Genomic DNA, 21,524 nt, shown 5'->3' on the forward strand with positions numbered 1-21,524 from the left:
CCATAGAACTTTGTGCTGTATTAGATATTATAAACAATTGTACTTGTGTACATTGTATCAAGTAAAATTAACCATCTGAAAATGACTGAAAGTCTATAGGAACATGTGCACAGGTTCAGTGCAGGCATTACTCTGTGTTATATAAGCAGAATTAAGCATCTATAGATACCATCATCTGTAGATGGCCTGGGAACAAATCCCCGACACATAACAATGTGCTTCAGGGTTTTGTGTTTTCTTGCTGTTGTTCCTTTTTAAAGAGATTGATCTGTTCCTCAGTTCTGGGGCAGATGTGGCTGCAGGGTTCCCTACACTGACCCTACATGATCAGTGTAGGGATCTGACCTCAGAAATGATCTGGCCCACATGTCTCCATTCAGAATCAACAAGCCCCCGGCCCAAGAATGTATTCAATTAAAAGAACATTTATGTTCATTGGAACCACAATTGAAACCCACTGTACCTTGGTTACAGGTTATATAGACTCAAATAATCCAAGGTCCAACTGTATCCCTAGAAACACAACCAACACAGTACCAAGCACCTGTCTGGACAAGCACTTGAGAGGAGATGCTATAGGAGGTGGCAGGACGCTGGCCTGAGTCTTCACAGCACCTGCAAGTTTTGGGCCTCAGATTAAATCATGTAGGTTCTATTCTGTTTTTATTTGGTACTTGAAAGAGATGTCGGTCATGGAAAATCTAAATATTCTAAGTGCACAGCCCCACAGCCTGATGCCGCAGCACACTGGGCTCTGTGTATAAGGCTGAAGCAGGCTGAGAAATTGGGTCAGTGAACATTCACCACATGCCAACTGCACACACTGTGTGGCTGAGCCTCTGAGAAACAGAATGCTTATAGAGAGACACTGGCTTCAAAATCTTCATCTAGTAAAAGGCCAGTAAGAATGAAATGTGAGGCCAGACATAAACCAGAATTGGCAGCACTTCTCAGTCTGGTGCTGTCCCCTGGTCACAGCTGCACACCACACTCTAGGTTAATGTAGTGAGTGCTACCTTTTTCTAAACGGGAGGATCAGATGCAAGCACCCTTCTTGAAGCAGACTCATTTTTTCAAAGCATTCTTTTTAATAGTTGCTTGTTATAAACAGTCATTCTTGATGTTTTAAAGCGCTGTGATAATAATCAGACAATTCAGATTAAACAGTAATGATTTGAGCCAAAGCTCTTGTCTCTTTGAAATGAATAAAGGTTACAAATGCTAACTAACACCCCTAGTCATCTAGTCATGTGCAGACACATGCATGCACATGCATGTAATCTAATGTTCTCTCTAAATTTCAACCAGACAGGATTTTCTGATCTTTAGAAAGCTTAAGTGTTATATGCCCTAACCTGTCTTTGCATGCTTTGTTGAGACTTCTAGACATCCCTCAAAATCCACTTTAAATACTACAATACACATTTCCCAAGTACTTCTTTAAACACTCCTCTGTGGCTCTAAGACATTTAAGCATTCTTCAGTTACAGCAAATCTTACGCTGTACCCAACTATTTACAAAGATGTTTCTCCTGCCAGACTTTGAGAGTTGCTCCATGGCTGTGCACCATACAGGAGAGCCAGGCACCAGGCCGATATGCACGGCTATGAAAGGCTTAATGAAAAGGGCACACATAAACTGGGACTTGGGTACAAAATCCAGATTATATCCAGAGTAAGAATTATTCTCCCTTTAATTAAAGTGTGACTCATTAGCAACACAGGTTTTCCGACTTCTACGTTGTCACAATAGCATCTTCCCTATTTTTCTAGGAAGGTTCATCCATTCACTTCTGTCTTTCTGTCTCCTTTAATCTAGCCCTAGGATGTGCTCAAAGCCAGAGAGAGAAGGAGAGAGAGAGAGAGAGAGAGAGAGAGAGAGCAATTAACTCCCAAATTCAAAAGTACATCACTACACATCACAGTAGTCTGTTTAACAAAAGTAACTCCTGTTTCCCCCAAACCTATATACTTTCTTTCACGATGATACCCATCTTTCCAAAGCTTTTTAACAAATCTTCATTTTAGTAACTAAGCTGTGTGTCATATCACACAGGTAAGCATGCTTAGTAACAACATCATCATCACCTATTTCTTTTGTCTCTACAATCTCATAGCACTCTGAATAAGCTATCCCATGGCCATAGGGGTCAGAACAACACAAAACCTAATGGAAACCATGAAAGGGCCCAAACGGCGCAGAGTTCTCAGCCCCACTCTCCAAATCTCCCATATGAGGTACACAGCAAAGAGGAAAGCCTGCTGCCCAGGGAGCTCTCCTCCCAGTTCTGCCCAGTGGAGGAGAAAAGATCTTGCACAACCATTTTGTGTCAGGGTGGGTAAAGATATCAGAGGCAAGACAGAGAAGGCCTGGGAAATACGAACTCTGGCTTCTGGAGGTCCATGAGAGTGCAGACCTTAGCTGAGGTGTCAAGCTCCTGTGTTTCATCTTAGAAGAGGCAAACAAGAGCAGGTGCCTGCAGGAGCACAGGCAGCATGGGAACCTGGCCATGCCTCTGCCACTCTCTCTGCTCCAGCCACAGCTGCATCCCCCTCGGGCTATACACACCAGGGACAACACAGGCACCATCCAATTAGGCATGGGAATGAGGGAGAGCTTCCTCCTACAACTAGAATCCTGAGTGCCATACAGGTGAAGATCATCAAGGTCTATTCCTGCACAGCGTGTAGAAGGGATGGAAATTAATCACCATGCTATCCATTTCATCCAGTGGAGCATTTACGGAGCCCCTCCCACCTCAAGGTCACTGTTACACATTAGGTAACATTAGGAATTAAGATGTGGGGTGGCCAGGCCCTTTGGATCCACACTGGACTACAAATTATACTGTTACCTGCATAATGATGGAGTTGAAAAAAAAGTAGCTCCCAGGACAAATAGGACATGCTAACTAGAATAAGCAGAACCAGTAATATTTCCATTGGACCTCAATTAAAGAGTGGTATTTCATCAAATAGAGAAAGCAAGACAAAGGTATTCCAGATAGGCACTACCTTGCCGTATGCACAAGACAGACTTCATGACACTTGGGGAACATCAAATGAATTCAAATGACATGCAGAGACAGATACAGAACATGACACCAGCGATGCAGACCCAGGCAACAGCTCAGTGAGAAGTGTCAGATGATGCACAGAAAGGGTACCACGTGCTTCAAGGTGAGTGCTGAAGAGATCTGGTGAAGTGACCCTCTGCCCAAGGGGCAGAAGGGAATTCTGGCATCACTGTGGAGAAGGCATTGATGCTTGGAAGTTCTGGGGTAGCGGAACATCTGAAAGCATGCTTCCACAGAGAGGTGACAACATACAAGTGTATCTTTGATAGTACTCTGTCCTAGGAGGGATCTCCATCCCAAGGACACTTGACCCAGGAGACAGTGCTAATCCTGCCTTGCTCTCCCTCACTGGAGTTTACAACTGCGACTGTCAACTGACTCTGGCCATGGGGAAGGTGGGCAGAGTCTACTATTTTATTTTATTTAGTTTTGGTTGGGGTTCTTGTTGTTGTTTTGACACAGGGTCTCACTGTGTAGCACTGGCTAGTCTGGAACAGTAGACCAGGCTGTCTCAAACTCATAACTCTAGTACTGTAATTAAAGGCCTATGCCATCACACCCAGCTAGTGCCTGGGGTTTGGTTTGATTTGGTTTGATTTTTGGTTCTATGTTTTAGGAATTTGTTTGTTTGTTTTAAATAAAAGAAAGTATGTAATTGGGCTTATGGCTCTGAAGGGTTACAGTCCGTGACGGTGAACCCAAGTTATCTGGCAGAAACACCTGAGACTCTCAACTCAAGCAACGTGACCTGTCTATGTGGCCCAGATAGGCCTCTAGCTTGCAGCAATCCTCCTGCCTCACCCTTCTAAGTGTTGGGATTATAGACATGTGCTACCACATCCTACAAATCTGCTTCTAATCACATGCTGTTTGTGCTCCAAAGCCCTAGAGGACACAGTTGGGACTGACAGCTAAAACAGCTTGGGCTCCACTTCTCCACGTGCCAGAAGCCACTGAAATCATGCACTTAGGAGAAAAACTCAAACCAGAGCAAAATCCTGCAGATGACACTGCTGAACATGGAGTTAGGTGTGCTCCTCTTGTCAGCCAATGAACCCCCAGAGTGTGAATCATGCTGGCCATGTCACCTGACAGTCTAGTCGTTGGTCAGCTGGAGAGAACATTCCAGAAGGTATGCAAGGCAACCCTTAGAGCAGGGAGCAAATGAACCAGCCTAGGCATGAGTTAATTCAATCACTGCATCTGCAGAAACACTTATTTTTATGCATATTTTATGCTAGTGTATATATGAACTATATTTTCTACATATAACCTAAGGCAATTTAACATTCGGATCCTGAGATTAATACTCATTAGAAAAAAAACCACTTTTTGCAGGTAGGAATGGGTACTCAAAAAAGCTTGGGGACTGTTGTGGTAACACGGTCCCTGCCGGTGTTGCATTGCATGCCTATAATCTCAGTGCTGGGGAAGATGATGCAGAAGGAGTGTCCTGAGTTCAAGACCATTCTGAGTTACAGAATGAGACCCTGTCTCTATAAAAGTAAATAGCAAGCAAGAAAGAAAGAACCCTATAGTCCATTCAACCCACTGAAGGGCAGTATTTCTGTTCTACATACAAAAAAATGCCTTGTGTTGTATTCAACTGGGATTGAATTAAATCCACTTGCATGTTCAAAATGGAAAAAAATAAGAGCATGTCAAATGAGAACATCATTCTACAAATTTTTGTTGTAAAACATTTTATATCTACCTCTTACATATATATCTTTGCACTTAAAAGGTACCAGCAAACTCCTTTAGAAAAGAGATGATTTCACATGTGCCAAGACCTGGATTTATAAAGCTAAATTAAATTCTATACCTAACAAATATTTATCCTCTTTTTAAGAAGCACTTCTAAAAAGTATTTAAATATCTAAACAAAGTAGCCTATAGTGGAAAATTCTTCCAAAGTAGAAAAATTACATCCTAGACATCAAAAGTAGTGTGAGTTCTCAGTATCCAAAATATGGAACTGGCTTCATCAGCACATGCATGGACAAAGAAACTGTGGCCCATGTTCGCAGTGGAGTCTTATTTAGCTATAAAGGAGAGTTTATAGCTAAGTACATTTATAGGAACATAGATGGGCTGGAAAATCATGCTAAACCAAATAAACCAAACAAAAGAGTTACAGAACACAGAGTCTGTGCAAGTATGTGCATATGTGTGTATGTGCATGTGTGTGTGTGTGTGTGTGTGTGTATGTGTGTGTCACTCACACATGAGCATGCACCTGTGCATGTGTGTCTGTATGGGAGAGAGAGGGGGAAGAGAGGAAGAAGAGAGGGAGAGAAAGAGAGAAGTCTAAAACATAGAGACACAGAAAGAAAATAGTACAGAGGAAAAAAGACAGATGATTTCTCTTACATACAAGATCTAGATTCAACAGTATTATTATACACATGTACATATATGACATGAAAACAGGAGAACTACATGAGGAAAGAGAGGCAATGAAAAGGAAGGGGAGAGACAAGCAATGTTTAACACATGGATAAAAATATAATAATGGAACATTCTGTATACTAAAAATTTAATTTTAAAAACTTTTAAATGTGTAATATAAGCAAGGTATATAAGATACAATTTTGCCATTTTTAATGTTGGGGTAAAAGTTTGCACTATGTGTGTGTATACATATTTTTAAAACAGGATATGGGGGCTAGAGAGATGGTTCATGCTGGTTCTGTTCCCAGAGGTTCCCATAAGGTGGTTCACAACCATCTGTACCTCCATTCCGGGGTCTGACCTCTTCTGGCCTCTGCAGTTACTGCACGCACGTGGCAAGCATGCACATATGCAGACATTTATGCAAAAAATGATTTTTAAAAAAAATCTAACCAGGCAGTGGTAATGCACTCCTTTAATCCCAGCACTTGGGGGGCAGAGGCAGGTGGATTTCTGAGTTCAAGGCGAGCCTGGTCTACAGAGTGAGTTCCAGGACAGCCAGGGCTACACAGGGAAACCCAGTCTCGAAAAACAAAAACAAAAACAAAAACAAAAAAAACAAAACAAAAAAACAAAAACACACACACAAAAAAAACAAATCTAAAAACAAAAAACAAAACTAGGGAATGGCTAATAAAGAGCTGTGAGAACTTCAGAATGTTTTCTCATCTGAGCTTCCTCTAAATTCCAACTTTTGTAAGCATTAATCCAAGTTTTTATAGTTCAAGTAACTTGAATTAAATGATCACCTGACCACTGACAAGTACACCTTAATGTACATGATAATTTAGACCTTGAAGTTTTTTTGTTCGAAACTTTACCGATGAACTGTGTTCCAAGCAGTAGCTCTAGTCACCATATTCATATGTTTAGCAAAGATACTGAACCCCTACTGTGTTCCATACATGTGATATATTCCTGTGCCACAAGAACTGGGCAGATGCCCAGGATTCAACCAATCACCCTTTATCAGAGCAGAACCAGGGACTTGGTGTCACTCACAGCTGCTCCCCAGGATCAAACAGGGTTCCCAACCACTGGCAGGTTACAACAAATACTCCATCACCTTAAGGACCTTCCAAGCCAGTAGGATAGAAAGTGAGAACGGGGAAACGGAAACTCACAGAGCTGGCAAATAATTACAGTGCTGCTGGACCCCATGCTCATACAAGACGATCTGACAGTAATTCCCACCTCCATCTCTCCGCATAATGGAAATCTTGTGTTGTTCAGAGAGTTTAGACCCTCACTGCATGGCCTATTTCTAGTTTTAATTACAATGCTTGGCAAAGCTTGGGATCATTTCAATTCGTTTCAAAAATAACTCCCATTCAATACGAGAAGATGAATATTTCACACTTGTGAATTTTTATTTACTTGATAATGAAGATGGCTTGGCATGTAAATAAAGCATTTTCTTGGCAAATTTGGTCTAGTGAAGAAACAGCATGCCACAGAAAGCAAAAACTCTCGTTTGCCTTCCAGACTCAGTTTCCCTCCTGACTCTTATTCAACCTAGCAAAACTGCAGCTCAAATCAAAGGCGGGGCATGGGAGTTACGGAAGTGCCTGTTGATACTTACTGATCCATACAGCTCCCCCTTCTCGTTCATGCCGAGGTAGAGTCCACTGTCCACACCACGAATGCTGACCAGGCCCACTGCTATACTGATAAATTCCAGAATGCCTGTGAGATAAACAGCAGACAGGAGAGTTAGAGCCCAGAGCATCTCCCTAGGGCCACAGCGTGACCAGGGGCTTCAGTCAGGAAACCAGCCCAGCTTCCAACTTAGATACATACACGACTTCTGCCTTAAAAAGCTGAAGTTCCAGCTAAACGCTATCTTATCACAGTCAGTCACTAAATTGTCATAGTGGGACATATTTTACATAATAACTATCACAGTTTAAATTTTGAGAACAACTATATAAACATTCTAAATTATATGTCTGATGAAACCAATGTATATACCCTAATGAGCTAAGAGTATACTTGAATGGGAAATGACATATTTCCATTTTATATATGTAAAATTAAATATTTATATATGGGTACTTTTAATTTGTACTTACTGTTCTCTGGGCCTGTGAGAAATAAACATTCACAATTTGTATATTGTACATGTAAGTGTGTATATGAAGGTGTACATGTATATGTACATATGCACAAATAATTTTTAAAAATTCTACTCAGAGAATAATCTTATGTATCTAAAAATAATAGTGTAGAGTGCTAATTAAAGCCTTTCCCAGCTTATGCAGGAAATGATCTAGCCCTGGATTGAATAACCTTACTGAGCTACATTTGAAAATTATAAAGTACCAAACACACACCTCAAATCTCTCTGCTTAAACAGGGTAGTGATTCTTTTTCTGTTCTTGTCTAAACTTCAAAGAATAAACAATGAAAACACCCCAATATTATGGAGGGAAAAATGCTGGTTCAAAACAGAAAGAAAGATGTTCCCGATTCAAATCAGCACAGAATACTCTATCCCCAGAGCAAATCAATATAATGATCCCTTTCACTTCCTTCTTTTGCCTTGCTTACCTTACTAAAAATAACGCACCTAAGCTGGGCACCAATCCAGAATTTTATGGCCACACAACAGCAGCTTCAGCTTCCCTGTGTCTACTGTTGCTTTAAGACAATCATCCAGCAGGATACACAGATGCTGCTAATCACCTCTGTGCTTGGCCATGCTCCCACTTTGGTTATAAATTAAAGTACTACACTATGTGTAGCTCTTGTGTAGGTGCATAGCAAATATTTTATACCATTTATTTTGAAAATATCTTCAGTCATTGAGAAAGTGTACTTACTTCTAGGAATGTAGAAAAAAGGCTATGGTAACAATATAAGTGATATATACATATAAAGTATATCATATTAATATGTTAATATATGCTTACATTTTTAGAATAACTATATAAACATTCTAAATGATAAGTATGGTAAAATCAATGTATGTATCCTAATGAGCTATGTAATGTAATATAATATATTAATGTATATATATTACAAATGATAAATATGTTTATATGCATGCTAAAGTAAGCCTTCTATGACTAATGAAAAAAGCATTTATATGAACAAAAAGAACAATTAATTTCCCAACTCTCATGGACTAGACTGGACTGCTATCAAGACTCTGGCTCCATAAATGTAATAAAGTAAAAGTTTTAGTTAGAAGGAGACTCAGTTGCAACACTTGTATACATAAGTCAGTCATTCTTGTACACAGTGTCACTCGTTCTTGTACACAGTGTCACTCATTCTTTTTTTTTCTTTTTTTTCTTTTTTTTTTTTTTTTTGGTTTTTGGTTTTTGGTTTTATTCGAGACAGGGTTTCTCTGTGTAGCCCTGGCTGCCCTGGAACTCACTCTGTAGACCAGGCTGGCCTCGAACTCAGAAATCTGCCTGCCTCTGCCTCCCAGAGTGCTGGGATTACAGGCGTGAGCCACCACCACCCGGCTTATGTCACTCATTCTTGTAGATGCACTAAGTGTTATGAAGATCCTTATGTTACTCTTACAGAAAGTCTGATCACATGCAGAAACTTGTCCTAACAGAACATGAGATTGTGATAACAGAGCAAAATCACCCCTTACATGTCAAGTCCTAACCTGTAACTTTTATGGACCATCCACCAGACACAAGCCAATGTGTGACTAGCCTTCCCTCCTTCACAAGGCAAATGGGAAGGCTGAAGAGGCAACATCTCCTTGAGATTTACTGACAGGAGATAGACTTTAATTATGACACAGTCATTTTATTTCATCATTCCCTTATGACTCAAAGTAATCAAAATTGGAACACTTTATCGTTATTAAGGACCACTTATACAAAACTCTCTTCTTGGTACCCTCCTCAAAAGTACACCCTAATCAAGGTCATACAAATCCTGAGATCACCATAAAGACTTCATGCCTACTTTCACTGTAAAATGAATTACAGGAAACATTTCACCCACTTTGAGATCTGTGCAATTTAAGTTACCAGGTCAATGAGGAAAGGGTTAATCATAAAACTAAAAGCCATCCCTGTCCTCTGAGAGGCCACACAATGATCTGTCTCCTCTACATACAAGGCAACTCTGAGCACTAATAACCCACCAACAGTTCAGCCAGATCCAACAGGGAATATGATTTCATAAAAACTACCTTACTGGCTGGTCTGACGAATAGCAGGAATAGTAGTAATGACCACAGTAAGTGTCATGGAACAGCCCGGGGGCTTAAGATTAGAAGTCTTGTCTTCTCCAGCCTTTAGGACAGTCCTGGGCACTGCAATGACTTCAGCCCCAGAGTACAAAAAAGGGCAACTGAAATTCCCTCAAATCAATCAGACTGCACAGCCTGTTTCCTTGACTACTACTCACACTGCACAGCTGGCTCTAACTTTTGGGGGTTTGTATCTGTACTTTCTTGCCATATTTATACACTTAACATCTGAGACTATTGTTACATAATATGGGGATGAAAATATTAATATTTTTATCATTTTTTCTAGTTATTGATAAAATGGCTAAACTACATATGCTTTCACATTTTTAGACAGTGAGCTATTAATGAGGGACTATATCAACCAACCAACATGCCGCTTATTAAATATAAAAATATGAAAAAAATATGTGGTATAGGCCCTACCTCTTGCTCAGTGGTAGTCCTTCATTATCTGTGGAGAGACATTCCTTGCATGCCAGAAGCCACAGCACCCCAAACCCTATTTATACTGTTCTATCCTGTGAATATATACTCGTGAGAAAATTTAATTTACAAATTACCCCCCTAAGGGGTTAATAATAACTAATAAAAAACAGAACTAGTATCAGATAGTGTCCTAAAAGGTGTTTAAAAGTTATTAATTATTTCTGCAATATTCCATTTAACATTTTCAGACACAGTAAAAAGTGAAGCTAACAGGGGAAAGGGCTGCTGTAATGGGAAGAACAATGGGCAGACTATGGTGACAATGTGGCTCACACAGTGGAAGGCAGATGTGCGGGGAACAGGTAGACACCAGTCCAGTGGTTTGTTCAGTTACAGAAGAGCTAGTCAGGGGAAACAAACAAATAAACAACCAATGTACCAATGTGTGTGTGTGTGTGTGTGAAATGAGTCTGGGGAGGTCTCCCAGCAAGAAGCAGGACCCAGTGGTCCCAGGTGGAAATATTTTGTCATCTCAAACCATTATCCACATCCCTGAAGCTCCTTTAGAATAGAGACCTCAAAAAAAAATCCAGATCTTTATGAGGTCACCACCATAACCCAAGGGCAAGCAGAATACCCAAATGTGTGAGTCACGGACCTTCTCCCACACCCAGAAAATGCCAGTGTGGTAAGGGCAGGGAGACCTGGCAGTAGGGTAACCAGACCCCATCCCATCCAGATGGAATCTTTATCATTCCTGGTACCTCCTTGTCCACAGTGAAATCTACAGTTCTGCACTCCAGCAGATGAAGCCCTCAGCCGGCGCCGAGCAAGAGCCTCCAACCTCCATGAGGTCAGAGCACTCGCTCCCACACTAATCCATTGACCCGCGCGAAGCAGAGTAACCAGCATGGACAATACTAGATCAGTGACAACCTAGGAGACTGCTCTGTATAGATGGGATGTTTCAAGATCAAGGAGAGAAGAAAAGGGAATAAAAAGAAAGAAAGAGAAAAAGGAGAATAATGGGTTGGCCTAAAACTGGCATTTTGGCCTCTCCTAGCACACACAGCCTAGATGACATCGGCTCAGAAAGGCCACAGTGGGGAATGGTAACTGGGTTGCAGGTCCTCTCTCTTCCACCATAGAGAATCATTTCTATCAGGACCACTCGGGGTCTCATGGAGGCAAATGATCAATGGTCACACACTTCTTCTGAAATAGTCCCAGATTAGGTCTCCGTCCTCCCAGTCTCACTGACCACTAATGATGATCAATCATGGAGTGTCTCACTCTAGTCAGCTGTGTCATTAACGGCGAGTTAGTCCACCCTCCTAGAATCCATGTCTGCTGTGCCTCACCTCTAAAGCCAGCCATACATGGGAGAACTGACAGACAGAAGCTCTAACCCATGCCCTAACCCGTGCCCTCTTTAGATCAAACAACAAAAACATATAAAGCCAGTCTTGTCAGCTTCATTGACCCCCATAACAAGATGATAGAACCTTACTGTTACACAATTTGGCTGCAGGACATAGAGAACTCGACCTCAAACCAACCAGGAAACTTCTATTCATCTAGCTAGTTTTCATGGTGATAAAAGGGGTTATGCAGACCACTGGGGAAGAAATAGCAATGGTATCACCCTCTATGCTACACTGCAGACCTGCCAGGTAAGAGATGCTCACTAATACAATAGTGGTAGAACCATTATAGAAATAACCAGCTTCCCTCTGCTTGGATATAAGACATGATTCATAGGAAAGAATTCTTACCTGACACTGTAAACCTAGTCAAAAGCCTGTGACTGGCAATTTCACGGGCCCTAGGGTAGAATCTGCTATTGTAATTTTGCTAAACTATGGTGTTGTCAAGCTGCCCTTTAAATATTCATGTCTGTACTCAAAGTTCTACGCTTCTCTCACTTTGGTTCTAACCAAAGCTTCTTTTTTTGCAATGGGAAGTTTTTAATGCAGACTCCTAATTAAACTGCTTAGAATAAGTGACCGTGGATGCTCTGTCCTAAGGGGGACATCTTCATTACCTCCACTCTCTCCAAAGTTCAGAGAACACCTGGAAAGAGAGTAGAAAAAAAAATCTAAGAGCCAGAAGACCCAGAGGAGGGCCGTGCAGCGCCGCCTGCTGGACATGGCATGGCCACCACACTCTTGAACTTGTAATAACCGAGGTTGTGTGCACAAGACTTGTACAGGATCAAGCCAGTCAATGTCCCGGCATGGATGAGAGAGGGGCTTCTACCTCCCACCCCAGCTGAGGAGGCTTTGGAAGTTATCAGTGCTAATGGAGGAAGAGCCATTTTTCTCTGAGGGTGTGGCTGCCGATAGGTTGTCCACGTTTCATTAGAGAGCCCCAAAGCCAACTGTATATATGGGTGGTACTGACAGACTCGGAAAGAGGAAAAGGAAGCAGCAGTAACCGCCACCACCATGAAGTTAGAGGACCTGTGGGAAGTATCCAGGGGGCAAATCGGAAGAGAGAAATAAGAGCTAGATATGACCAAATCCATTGTATAAATATATGCAGTTATCAAAGACTAACATACAACAGCACAGTGGAGTAGCCTGTGGTCCAGCTACTCCACAAACTGAGGCAGAAGGAGCTTGAGCTCAAGACTTCCAGGCTAGCCTGGGCATCATACTCCGGTGACTATGTTAAAGAAGAAACAGGAGAAAGAAGAGATTGAGGAGGAAGTGGGAAGATAATGAGAAGAACCGGTCCCGATTTTACAGAGAAATACCGCATGAGGTTGTCAAAAGACAACAGTGAAACTGGACATGGTGATACTAGCCTGCAATCCCAGCATTTGGGAGCTGTGGACAGGTGGATTAGTAGTTCGGGGCTAGCCTGTGCTACTTAAGACCCTGTCTCAAAAATGGGTGGAGAAAGTGGTTAAGCTCCTCTCTTCCACAGCTTCCTGATCATGCACAGTAGCAACCTGGGGCCCCAGAGGGTCTAGGAATCCCTGAACCAGCTTGAACAAAACTGGGTTCCCCTAGGAAGCAGCAGTTGAATGAATATCCAAGTTTTCTGCAGCAAGCTTAAACACAGCTCTTAATTATGAAGGCTTTCCCCTGTGCAGTACTAAAAATCCAAGGCACAAACTATTTGTCTTGTCTTTTCCTGAAAAATCCTGCAAATAAGGTTTAACTTCGCTTTATTATTATTATTTTAATCACGCCATTACCTTTCTCTCACCTAGTACCACCAACATCTGACACCCTACACCTTTAACGGGCTAGGTTCTGCCCCTCAAATGGCTTACTAGCAGGAGTGTCAATCTAGGGTTCTAACGCCACTGGGGTCACCTCCCTCCGCCCCCACCCCACCCCCCCAACCCCCGTCAGGAGGGAGGCCTGCTTCAGCTTCCACGGGGCCAGCGTTCACTTTTTTTTCATTACTCTGCATTGCCTACTTAATTTTTGCTCATTGTCTTAACAGCCAGCAAAAACAGAAAGCCCTTCCAAGTGAGAAATACAGACTTGCTTCCCAGGCCATCACTCAGTCAGGACCCCACGGTCTCCTCCTCCCAGCCCCATCACCCCCACGGAAAAACAAAGGGCTCCTTAAGATCCCACCTTCAACTCCCCGGCCCGGCTGCAGCCCCTGCAGCGCTGAGATTTCCTCACCCCCATGTCCCCCGCGCGGCCACAGCCTTGCCCCGCCGAGCCTGCCAGCAGCGGCAGTCACCTGCGGCGGCTCGGGGGCGGCAGAAAGCATTGGCCCAGCACGTTTCCTCCTGCTGTTCCTTTTCAGGTAGAAAACCACCTTCTATTTTAATCGAGGTGTAAACCCACCCCACCTACAGCTACTCTAAAACCCGGGGAGAAGACGACGTCCCCCGGGAGGCACCAAGAAGGCGCGGAGGCCTTGGCGGCAGGGAGGGGGTGGAAGGTGAAGCCGCGGTGGCGCGGGCGCCAGGTGCGCCCCGCAGCCCCTCCGCCCCGCCCGGCTGCGCGCAGCCCGGTCCTAGCGCCGCCGTAACTCCCTGCGGGCGGGGCTGAGGAGGCAGGGCGCGGAGGCTCCCGGCGCACGCACAGCGCTGCAGAGGTTGCTAATATTGGGACCTGCCGCAGCAGCAGCAGCGGGAGACCGCGGCACTGCTGTCACCCCGGGGGCCCGCTTCTCACTGCAACCGGATGAAAGACTTAAATAACCCTCCTTCCCCACCCCCACTGCGCACAACCGCCCACTCTGCTCCATCCGAACGAGGGTGAGTGGCACCGCCAAGAGCCAGGCGCGCCCTTCCCCCCCCACACCCCCCGCGGCAAACACCGGGCCGACCTGCTATACTTGCACCGGGGGTCCCCAGCTTGGGCCGGGGCTTCCGCTTCCCTCCTACCACCACCACCCCCCACCACACACACACACACACACACTGTGCGGAACCAGAAAGTAGAGATGTCACTTCCTTGGCGACACATTCTCCAACCTCTAGGATCGGGGCGGGGTGAGGAGATTGGGGCTTTTTGTTTGATAGTCTGGGTTCTGCGGCGGGCAGCACTAGCAGTCCTTGTCCGCTGACCCCTGAACGCGAGCGCTCCCCGCCCTTGCACCCTAGCACAGATACTCAGTGTCTGATGTATCAAGTGCGCGTGGCAAATGTCCTATCTTAAAGGTGACTACTGCATTTTTAAAAAGAAAGAAAAGCTGGGAGGTGGGGGCGAAGGTACGTGGAGGGGTCCAGAGTGTGAGGGCTATCCAGTGACCAGAGCCCAGTCGTGAAGCACCCTGAGTTGGATCGAGAAATTCACACAATAAAGGTGGTTTGGCTGGCCTTGGCGCCCCTGCAGCCCTGCGCTGCGAGTGCAGCCGGCCTTCTGCTCCTGCAAGACTAGATCCGGATGCCTTCCCTGGGCTAGTGGTTAACAATAGCATGCCACCCCCTGCACTGCCTGCGAGGCCCTTTGTCACCCCCACCCCCACCCCTTCCCCTGCGACTGTAGCCTCGCCTGGCCAGGGGCCCCCGACCCACCTCCCAGACCCAACGGAGCCCTGCGATTCTCCCAAACCCCGCTGCGCGCTTCAGAATGAAGAGGGAGGAGGGACCCTGCGTGAGACCGCGAAGCTCAGTTCCAACCTCCAGTCTGTCCTCGGTCCCCGCCACCAACTCTCCGGCTGCGGTGCGCACCTCCGGCGGTTCCCACACCGCACACCACCACCGCGTTTCCTCGGGCGGCGGCTGTCAGAGCCTCCAGACCCGCACTCACACACAAAAGAGAAAGCAAGGAGACTGAACAGGGGCAAAAAAGAAAAGTCGGACACCCTACACGCGGCCAGAAGGGCGTCGGCCCCTGTCCTCCCTCCCCTGAACCCCAATGGTCCCCGCAGTACCGAGGGGCGCACAGGAGCACCGTGGAAAGGGAGTTAGAACCCGAGCGCTCTTAGGACCGCGCGGAGCGAGAGCGACGCGGGGCCGGGGGCTGAGCCCGCACCTGCCGGCCCGGAGCGCGGGAGGACCGGGCTCCAGCTGCCCCGGCAGCAAGCGGGCTGCCCTGGACCGTAGGACACGCGATCCCCGCCACCTCTGGCCTCCCGCTGCTTGTCTTGCTCAAAACAAAAAACCCGGCTCCGTAGCAGCTCTTACGGTGGCCAGCTAGACCAGCACTCCAGTAAAGTTTAGTCTTCCCCTGCGACAGTCAGCGGCGGCGTTTACTTGAGGGGTGGTGGGAAGATAGTTAGGTTAGGTTAGTATTCAAGGAATACTCGCAGCACTGAGCTACACTTTCAGTTTGTAAGCGGCAAGGGGACACAAGTCAGTTGGGGGAATTGACTGGGTTCACTTTTGAGCCCAGCCTCAATAGTGAGCCAAGGGGGAAACCCTGGGCCTCAAGAACCTGGGCTATCCTCATCCAGGCCTGGACCCTCCTCACCTCCGGGCAACATCCACAGTCCACGGAGCTAAACACCTAGTTTAGATTTCGTTCAACATCTGGCATTAAGGCATGAGGAAGAAAAATCACCACAGGACTTGGTTTTACGACCTAGTCTAAGTGTTGTCAGGTGGGTTCACTCAGGAGTTAACTCCTTCCAACAGTCTGGTTGCCCAAACTGTCGATTTTTTTTTCTTTTTTTTAAATAAGGGGGAACCTAGATTCTTCATACCCCGCCCCCTCCCCAACGCCAGGCAGAACAGTGTTCGCTGACTTAGCACTGCACCACTGAAGGTGCCCCGCCAGGCACGTGTGTGGAGGCATGAAAGTGGGCAGAGTCCCCACCTGAGTCCGCAGCCTTCGGTGCTGAGTCACAAGTACCCTGCTCAGAACATGAAATCTTCGGAATGCCCTTTAAACGGAGCCTGCAGCTTTTGCAAGCGCACGCAAACACACCAGAAAGCCACTCAGGAAACCCACACAAGGCTACACGCTGTGGAAATTAAAAAGCAGAGGTTGGGAATCAATGGATGGACGAGCGGCACCCCTAGTGGGATTTCGGCCCCCACTCGGGTCATTTTTTCCCGGGAGCATCTGCCCCCGATGTTTCGGATCTAAAACACTTCAGTACTGCCCACAGAACACCCAGCAATCTTCGCCTGAGAGGTTTTCAGACCAGCACCAGGAGGAATAAACAACACGCTTAATTTACAATTTAGGCAGAATGCTTATTAGAGGAAAAGGGAAGGGAGAAAAACTTAATTTGAGCAAGATATCGGCTACCTACAGGAAACTGGATGCAGTTTAAAGTTCTTAGTGATTAAAGCTCTAAACTCATGGAAATGGGTCCGTTAAAAAAGAAACTTCTTAAACCTTATCTTCTTGCATATCTAATGAAAAAACTTGGAATTTGGGTTATATTCACACACACACACACACACACACACACACACTTTTAAAAAAGAAGATAAGAAGGGCCTTCTGAGTGGAGTTGCACCAATGCCAGCCGCAGATCTGCAATTCCGGAGGCTTTTTCCCTCCCTGGGCTGGCAAGATACTCAAAGGTGTGGGGGGCAGGGGTGTAATGAATAGCCCTTCTAGCATCCCCGTCTAACCATCACCCTCCTGGTAGTTAATAATCTGAACGTGTCACCGCGTGGACACTGAGGGGTTAAAGGCATACCTACCGAATCGGCTGTGGTCTTTCCTGGTTCCCTGGATAGTACCGTTGGGGAAGATTTCTAAGTGAAATCCAGTCCTGCAGTACAGCTGCCTCCGCCTGAGAATCCCCTTTAAATGATCCAAGTCCGTGACTGCGGGTCCCCGGGGCAGCCCCCCTGCTTCGGACTGACCCAGGTGGTCACTTAGCAACACCGGACTGTCCACCGGCAACACCGGTACGTTCCCGAACGGTACCGCGTCCTGCACACCGAAATAGCTCCCAACTTCACCTAAGGGAGCCATCAGAGGACTCGGCTTTTAAGCACAAGAATAAACAATAATGATGGTATCAACCAGAAGACACTAGGCGAGGTATATCCAACTCCCCTCCCTTGCTGCAGTTGCAGACAGAGAGGGAAAAAGGGTTCTTTTCTTCAATCCATCCAATTCACAAATAAAAGTAATCGGCTGTTTCTCTGGCACAGGTTCAAGGTCAAACCACTGATAGTCTAAGAAGCCACCACTTTATACTCACACACTGACACTGATCAACACAGCTATGCATCGCTACATATGGAGCCTCGACTCTCAGCAGGCAGAAAGGTCTTCATCCCATCCGACCGTAATAAGGGAAAAAAATCCGTAGTTTCTCCATTTGCTTAGAGATCAGAATGACCATAGCAACGTAAGTGCCGGGGCGATATTACAGGGATTTTTAAGATGCTCGGGCTACGTCAGAATTTACGGATCCTGACTCCAGAAAGGCATGCGCTGTTTTTACTCTCTAACCGACTCTGCAGACATCAGCATGAATCCTTCAAGGGGAAAAAAAAAATCTCACGTTGGCGGCGGCGACAAATCTCTCCTCCCAGTCCCTCCTCCAAAAAATAAGGATAATATAACAAAAAGAAGGAAAAAAACTTTCGGCGTCCAAAGCTAGTATCCAGAACGCTGCAGAGGCTCTGCGGAGGTCCAGCGGCTTGCAATGAGGCGAGCGGCTAGCGGCGGGCGAGGACCGCGTCCCGGAGCTCGCGTGCTGCCCGGGCTGCCGCGAACAGGTGTCGCCGCGCGGGCCGCGCAGCGCCGTGGCCGCGGAGCGCTCCTCCTGCGCAGCCCCCGCCGGCGCGCAGAGTGGCGCAGGCGGCGGCATTGGGCCGGGTTTAAGGTAGCGCGGCGGCCGCCCCGCTCCGCCCGGTCCTAGCGCCCGCCCTGACGCCCGAGCCGCTCTGCCGCAGGCCGGGCACGGGCGGGCAGAGCGCGGGACTTCTCCCGGAGGACGACCTAGTAAACCCGGCTTTAGAGACTCCGGAGACGCGGTGCCAGAGACGGGAAACAGCAGCCCAGCCGGAGACGTTCGGCCATAAGAAATCTAGCTTGCTAGAGACGCAGGGTCAGAGGGGAACTGAGAAAGCAGTCTTCGCGCGGACTCTGTAACCTTGCGTCGCCTTATAAAATAGACTGGGAGGGAAGGGTTGGTGTAGGGAGCGTGGTTGGACAGGACAGTTTCTCTTTCATTCTTCAATCAGACAGACGCGCATACTATATTGCAGGTAAGACAGTTGGGTGTGAGTCAAATTCTCTCTCTCTCTCTCTCTCTCACACACACACACACACACACACACACACACACACACACACTGGTGGGCACACTCAGGTTTGTTTGGGGAGTTCTGGCTCGCATCTTTGGGACTGTTTGGGTGGGTCCTGCCTCCCCCCAGGTTCCCGTGGCTAAGAGCAAAGGGCACCCAGGGCGCCTGAAAACAGCCCCTGTCCTTGAGTTAGACTCACGCCCCAGATCTAAGTGCGCGTCTTCAGGGAGAAGATTCCAATGAGTCCTCTCTCGCCCCCAAACAAAGCTACTCGGAACGGGCTTTGCCACCCTGAGCTCCACTTTGCCTGGAAGAAGCGAAAGGCTCAAGTTCCAGGGTTGCTCCATGGTCCGAAGCTCTCTGCATAGCCAGAGAGCCGGACGGGAGCACGGACGCTGTTCGATGCTCAGGGCTCGCTCGCTGCTGCGGATGACTTGGAAGCCGGAGCTCTGGTCCCCAGCCAGGGCTTTTGCTCGCGTCCAGAGGCCTTGGAGCCCAGCCCCATGCAGGGACAAAGAAAGGCACTGCCCGGGGCAGCCAGGGGCAGGGGCCGCCGGTGGCGCTGTCCGCACCCTGCCACCCACCAGCGCCCCGGTCAGCTAAGCGCGGCGTCCCCAACACAAGCAATGTCCCCGCCGCCCGCCCGAAGGCCCCGTCTCTCTCCCCCTGCTCCTCTTTGTTCACATTGTCTTGGACTCTCGGGTCAAGACGGTGAAAGTTGCTAAGACTTGAGTGCAGCTCCCGACGGCGTGCGAAACGGAAGCAAAGTCCAAAGACCGGAGCCCTGCGGTAGAGAAGCAAATAAAAGGCTTTTTCTGGGGGAGAAGTCAGCCTATGGCGGCGAAGCCCTGGGGCTGGCCCTACTCCGACCGGAGGGTTTCTCCCTCAAGACGGAGGCAGCAATGAATTTGCAGATTTCGCTGCTGTTGGAGGTGCCCATCCCTAGAGCGACCTTCCCCTGCCCCCGGGGTTAGAAAGCGTGCTCCCGCAAGGCCCCAAGGGAAAAAGAGTGGAGCCAGGTGACCCTCCCCTCTGTCCACTCCCACACCTCTTTGCCGCAGTCTGGGGTCATCTGGAGTCCGGGCACAGGCTTCGAGAGTCTGACTTACAAGTTTCCACTGCAGAAGAACCCTGCTGGGTGGTATTTACAGCAGTCTCATCCGCGCTGTTAGAGGGCAGGCTAACGCTAACTGCCTAGTGGCAGATACAAGAAGCTGGGAGGGAGTGACACTTCTCATAAACCATTAGAGTAGCTCACATTAATCACCCCAAGTCGCCAAGGGCCCTGGATTAAGCAGGGGCGCTACTAGACCCTTTGGGTACAAAGTGCCAGGTTGATTTTTTTTTTTTTTTTTTAATGATGGTAGCAGAGATCGAGAGCATAAAATACAGACAGGGAGGCGCTTTGTAAAGAGATGGAGAACAGGGCGCAGACATTTCCTCCAAGGACTGGACTGAGGCTGTTTTTCCACCAGCTGCCTTTCGGTCTGAATTTAGCCTCTTAGCCTATGAGCAAAGACCATTTCCGCCTTTGGGTCCTGAAGCATCCTGTCCCTTTAAAAGTGATGCAGCAGTAGGAGAGTAAAGGAGCTGACCCAGCACTTTTGTGGGTGGAAACTGCAGGCAGCCCTTCGGATCTCATTCTCTCTGCAGTTTGTTTAGCTTTCATCTGCATCCCTAACTCTTGCAAGCTGCTTTCCTGACTCCTTGACTCTTGGCTTGCCCGTCAGGTTTCTCTGCTGCTTACATTTGGTCTTCCCCTGCACAGTGATAGAAACAATGACCTTGCTGTTTCCCTGACCTTATCACGTTTTTTCCCAGGCAGTCACTGTACTCCCATGGCTAACTGCTTCAAGGTTGTTTCAGAGCTATACCATAACTACAGACTCCCTACATCCAGTTTCTAGGATGTTTTTACCAGTACTCTTCAGTGATGGTACAACAAGATGGTGGCTTAGCTTTCTAGATACACATGGTACAACTAACTAACTGGCTTCATTACACCTGCCTAGGTGACTGACTAAGAAAAAAATGCACATGAAGCAGGCATAGACAATAGCCGCTCAAGTCGTATCCTTCCTCCTGATATAGCCCTCGTGCATTTCTGCACATGAGGTATTCAGTAAATTCTAGTGGGCCCAATCCCCAAATTCTCTTGTGGGCCCAATCCCCAAATTCTCTAGTGGGCCCAATCCCCAAATTCTCTAGTGCTGTCTCTCCTCCAAAGCTTTAATCCTCTCCTTTCTCATTTCCCTCTTACCTGTGTCTTCTATCAGGATGACACCTGTCCTTCCTGCTATCTCTTTAGTGCATGGACCCAGTCGGAAATAAACATTTGAACACTTAGGAGCCAATGATAAGGAATGAATGCCCCCAAGCGTCCACAGATCTGCATCATGGCGTCCAACATTCTACCAATGCTCACTGTGGTATACGATGTCCTCCCCCTTCGTGGACCCCCATGGTTGCTGTGCAACCTGGCTTAGATACATATATGTAAACATGATCATAAGTTTTCCACACATTTGAAGCAGACATTAGTTCTCTTCACCTGCCCTTCTTTTGTTCATTAATTAGTGTGTCCTTTGTACACATGTACACACACACATGCACACACACACTCACACCACCAATCAGCACAGAAGCCTTCCATTCCCTTCCAGTAACAATTACTGGGTAACCAGGTCACAACCCTCCTTTT

At 46.8% G+C, this 21,524-nt stretch overlaps 1 protein-coding gene across 1 annotated transcript in view; it reads right to left on the minus strand.

Moving 5' to 3' along the window:
- The window catches only part of Fgf9 (fibroblast growth factor 9), a 39,703-nt gene extending 21,357 nt beyond the window's left edge, over positions 1-18,346 (minus strand). Inside the window, exons 1-2 of the mRNA XM_052190507.1 lie at positions 17,261-18,346; positions 7,114-7,217 (exon numbers count right to left, since the gene is read on the minus strand). Of these exons, the coding sequence (XP_052046467.1) occupies positions 7,114-7,217; positions 17,261-17,537 (381 nt within the window). The 5' untranslated portion in view covers positions 17,538-18,346. The remainder of the gene's footprint in view (positions 1-7,113; positions 7,218-17,260) is intronic.
- Between the last annotated feature and the right edge of the window lie 3,178 nt (positions 18,347-21,524).

Source organism: Apodemus sylvaticus, chromosome 8, assembly GCF_947179515.1.
Source record: "Apodemus sylvaticus chromosome 8, mApoSyl1.1, whole genome shotgun sequence".
Classification (NCBI taxonomy): domain Eukaryota; kingdom Metazoa; phylum Chordata; class Mammalia; order Rodentia; family Muridae; genus Apodemus; species Apodemus sylvaticus.